Below are 4,664 nucleotides of genomic sequence, written 5' to 3' on the forward strand. Positions count from 1 at the left end.
AGCAAGTAGATAGTGCTGACGAAACTGAACCTAAGAACTTACTGAACTTACGAAAGTTCAGGACTAATGAAACTGAATTTTTTTGCACTGAACTAACTGAAGGCAGCACTTCACTCCTCCTTCTTCAGCATCTTCAGGCGCTGGGAGCGGCGCACTGCAGTCATGGCCGCCCTCTTCCTCTTGCCCGGCGCCGGCTCCACCACATCTTCCTCGCCGCCATCTTGTTCTTGCTTCACCACGACGCCGTCTGGGAGATCGACCTCCGGCAGTGCATCCACGTGGATTGGGAGGTTCCTGTCCCCCTCCATGGCGTCGAGGACGGGAGCCAGCAGCTGCACTTCAGGCTCGTCGTCGGAGAGGACGACAACCTCATCCACCTCGTTGTCAGATTCGTCAGACTCCTCCTCCTCATCATATTCACTGGACTCGTCGTCAGAGAACTTGTTGTCTAAAGACTCGCCGTCAGAGTCGTCAGAGGGCCCAAGGACCCATGGTTGCGCCTCTCCCAGTAGGCGTTGTTGATTGGGGCTGGGAGTGCGAGGACGGCGTCGGTGACGTGGTCCGCGGCGGCCGGCAGCGTGGTGGATGAGCGGTACATCCACCATCGGGCGCGTTGCCTGGGGTCGGGGGAGCGCTGCACCTCGCGCATCGCCCACAGCAGAAGGGACGGCGGCGGGATGGTGCGGCCGGCAGGGAAGGTGCGCTGCTTTTCAGCAGCTGTCATCACCTTCACGAGGCCGCGGGCGTGGTTCCTCATCATCGCTAGACTGGGGAACCAATGCGCGATCTCCCTGTACTGCGCGCGCATCTCCTGGTTGTTGCCGGCGAGAGCTTCGATGGCCAGCTGCCAGTCCATGGCGACGGCAGTGGCGGTGGTTGTCGGCGGCGATTTCGACAGGAGAGAGGGGGAAGCGGAGTGGGCGGTGCGAGCGGTGAGTGGGCGAGTGAGCAGAGAGCGTGGTGGGTGGACACGTAATAAAGTCGTAGAATCCGAAACGGCTGGGTTTACTCAATGCACGCTCACCACGATGGCGGCTGCAACGCACGCTGAACAGACGACGTGGTGGGCAACATATAATAAGTTTGGCCGATGCTAGTCAAACAAATCACTAGCACTAGCCCATTGGTATTAAATGCATGGTTACAACCAACTGGTCCTGGGTTCGAGCCCCAGGCCAGACATTTTTTTGTGCATATTTAAAAAAAAAAGAATTTGGCAGTCCCTTCTGAACTGTAGAAACGACAAAGTAAAACAAAAAACAAATTAAAACAATTAAAACATGCACCTAAACTGCACAAATGGCAAAGTAAAACAAATAAAAAAACACTAGCACTTAACCCATTGGTATTGGGCACAAATAAGTAGCAACCATACATTCAACATTGCACACAAGTTCACATGTCTGAATTTAAGCAGTCTAGTAGCAGAGCACAAACTTAGTACCATACAATCAAACTAAGTAGCAGAACACAAACTTAGTAATAGAGTTTCAATGGTTTCCACTGGCACTAAAATATAGTGCAAACTTGCTAGGGGGTTTCCTCTTCCTCTTGCCTGCTAATATCCCTGGTTCTGCAGTGGATGCTCTTGGTGCATTGAATGTTCTTGTTGATGCTGATCCTCTTGGAGCTCTTGTTGATGCTGATCCTGTTGGAGGTGCTGGTGAAGACCTGGCTGCTCCTGCAGAAACAGTTGATGCTGAAGCTCTCTTATCTGCTGCTGTTTTTCTGTTCCTCACTGCTTTAGGAGGTGGAGCAGATGAGGCTGGCATCTGTGAAGTTTGGTGTTGATGTGGTGGTTCTGGAGGTGGGTGACTAGCACTAGAGGAACCTCTAAAAATTTCTCTATTCTCCTGCATGACAGAATTAAGATAGTTAGTACATAGAGCAGAACTAAAATAATTAAACAACTATTAACTAAACAAAGAATGCAACATTTTTGAATGACCTGGTGTAAGTTCTTTCTCATCTGAAGACTTGGGTTTAGAGCTTTCCCACAGTAAGTAAATCTATGGCCCTGTAGACCACAATTGCTGCATGTAATTGTTCCCATCCTGCTTGTGTCTTTTGGTGCAGGCACCTCAAACTGGCCCTTTCTCCTAGCTGTTTGTTTCTTCCTTGCTTTTTCTTTAAACACTGGTGGCTCAATATCCTGAGTATGGGTGTCAGGCCAGAATCCAGGACCAGGGACAGGGTACACTATGTCTTTGTATGCTTCAATATATAGTGGTTTTTTGAAAAATTCATGCACATAGTCCTCTGGGTGCATGTGAATCTTGCTCATTGCTGCTATTGCATGACTGCATGTCACACCTGTCATGTCCCACCTCCTGTAGTCACATGAGTTAGTAGCTAGGTTGACACAGTACTGATTTTCCTTACTAGACACTTGCCAAATGTCAGGACCAACCTTATGTGCCTCACAAAATTTGGCATACTTCTTATTCTCCTCTAGTTTCTCTGAATAGTTGGGTGTGATCATCCACCTACTGTTCTCTGTTTTTTCCCTGGTCTTCTGCCTTTTGATCATCTGCTTAGTCCTTATTCCTTCAAACATAGTTCTAATGGGTTTGGCCCTAACATCAAGGATCATTTTGTTGAAAACCTCACTAAGGTTGTTCACAACAAGATCAGTTTTGCAATTGTAATCCATTGAAGACCTACACCAAGTCTCCTTTGGAATTTTTGTAAGCCACTTCCAAGCATCCTCACACTCTGCTTTAAGCTCTGCCATTGCTAATTCATGGCCATGTTTGGTGAATGAGTAGCTAGCCTTATCTACTAGCTTTTTTAGTCCTGCTCCTCTGAAACCAGCTGACTGAAAATTTGCATAGATGTGCCTGAGGCAGTATCTCTGAGGGGAATCAGGGAACACCTCATTTATAGCCTTAAGAAGACCCTGATTGTAAATTAATAACCATGGTCATGAACAAAAACAAATAAAGCCAGTAATAACTATATTTATCTGAACTACTGGCTAAGATAGGTTGCATACCTTTTGCCTGTCAGAAATAATGGTGTAGGTTCCAAATTTGCTTCCACTTCCAATGCAACATCTTAGCTGGGTTAAGAACCATGTCCAACTTTCTGAATCTTCCTTATCAACCACACCAAAGGCTATGGGGTAGATGTTGTTGTTGCCATCTCTTCCTGTGGCTGCAAGAATTTGCTGTCCAATGGTTAGCTTGATGAAGCAACCATCAAGCCTTGCATCCATACCCAAATTAGCTACCAAAAAATTACAATAAGATATTTTGAACAAAATGCAGTTATATATTTACCTATAAAGGGCCTGCAACCATTAAGAAATCCTTGCTTTGATGCATGCAAGCAGTAGATAGCTGGGTTAAGAACCATGTCCAACTTTCTGAATCTTCCTTATCAACCACACCAAAGGCTAAGGGGTAGATGTTGTTGTTGCCATCTCTTCCTGTGGCTGCAAGAATTTGCTGTATAGTGGTTAGCTTGATGAAGCAACCATCAAGCCCTGCATCCATACCCAAATTAGCTACCAAAAAATTACAACAAGATATTTTGAACAAAATGCAGTTATATATTTACCTATAAAGGGCCTGCAACCATTAAGAAATCCTTGCTTTGATGCATGCAAGCAGTAGAACATGTACTTAAATCTAGGAGTTGGGGCAGGGTTTTCTGGGTCCTCAAATGTTGTAACTACACACCTGCTACCAGGGTTTGTGTCAAGAACTGCTTGTAGGTAGTCCCTCAGTCTATAGTACTGCTCCTTCTGGTCACCTTGTACAACCTTAATAGCCTTCCTCCTTGCCCTATAGGCCACACTCTTTGATACATCAACTGAAAACTTGACTTTGCTGTTTTTAATTAGTGAATCCACAGGTGGTCTAGGATCTGCTCTAAGAGAAGGCTCAACTGCTTTGGAAAGCCACTTAGTAGTAACCTTTGTGTTCTCTGCTGATGCTGGACAAGTTTGCTCCATGTTACACTTCTTAATGCAAAATGTTCTTTCATGAGCTATCCTGGAGGCACACATGTAAAATTCACATCCATGCTCTCTCTGTGAACACCAAACAATAATTCTTGTTGGAGTGTTCCTGTGGTAGTGAAAAGACCTCAAAGTCCTTATATGAAAATCTCTTAATGCTTCTCTGAACTGGTAAACAGAATCAAAACACAAGCTCTTGCACAAGAGTAAATGTGAATTGGGAATTGAAGGGTCAAAATATACCCTTTCCTTCATCTTTTTCTTACTACTCTTTGTCTTTGGCTTCTTCATGATGTACGGTAGTTCAACTTCATCTTCTTTTTCCTCATCACTTATGCCTGCATCACCAGCAAAACAAAACTCATCTGCTTCAGGAAACCAATCTTCAAAACGTTTTTTCTCTACCTCATTGTGACATCTGCTAGTTGGCCCAGGGTTCTTCACATGTTTCACAATAGCAGTACTTTGCAATGCTGTTTCCTCTTGAGAGGCACACTCTATTTCCATTTGTTGAACAGCTTCAGGACTCCCATCTGAATGAACTGAATCATCAGAACAAAATTCAGACACTTCAGTGTCTCCTTCAAAGTGGTTCAAATCTGCCTCTCTTTGAATCCTGCTCCTCTCAAGCTGAGCCTTTCTATCATCTATCTCATTCTGAAGCTCAGATTGCTCCACAACCTTTTGCACACAGCAACTC

At 45.2% G+C, this 4,664-nt stretch overlaps 1 protein-coding gene across 1 annotated transcript; it reads right to left on the reverse strand.

Annotated features, from left to right (window-relative positions):
* Nucleotides 1–2,810: 2,810 nt before the first annotated feature.
* Nucleotides 2,811–4,255, reverse strand: LOC147970988 (uncharacterized). Its single transcript, XM_087522727.1, has 2 exons — nt 3,562–4,255; nt 2,811–3,207 (listed from the first exon to the last, which is right to left on the reverse strand). Exons 1-2 carry the CDS (start codon nt 4,253–4,255, stop codon nt 2,978–2,980), a joined length of 924 nt encoding a protein of 307 aa, XP_087378853.1. The 3' UTR covers nt 2,811–2,977.
* Nucleotides 4,256–4,664: the final 409 nt, after the last annotated feature.

This window comes from Triticum urartu, chromosome 5A (assembly GCF_056163025.1).
Source record: "Triticum urartu cultivar PI428250 chromosome 5A, HENAU_Tu73, whole genome shotgun sequence".
In the NCBI taxonomy this organism is placed as follows: domain Eukaryota; kingdom Viridiplantae; phylum Streptophyta; class Magnoliopsida; order Poales; family Poaceae; genus Triticum; species Triticum urartu.

Coding starts and splice junctions, on each gene's coding strand:
- LOC147970988 (XM_087522727.1), bottom strand. CDS start 4,255: ATGAAGAAGCCAAAGACAAAGAGTAGTAAGAAAAAGATGAAGGAAAGG. Junction 3,208..3,561: donor TGGTTGCAGGCCCTTTATAG/GTAAATATATAA, acceptor GTATGGATGCAA/GGCTTGATGGTTGCTTCATC.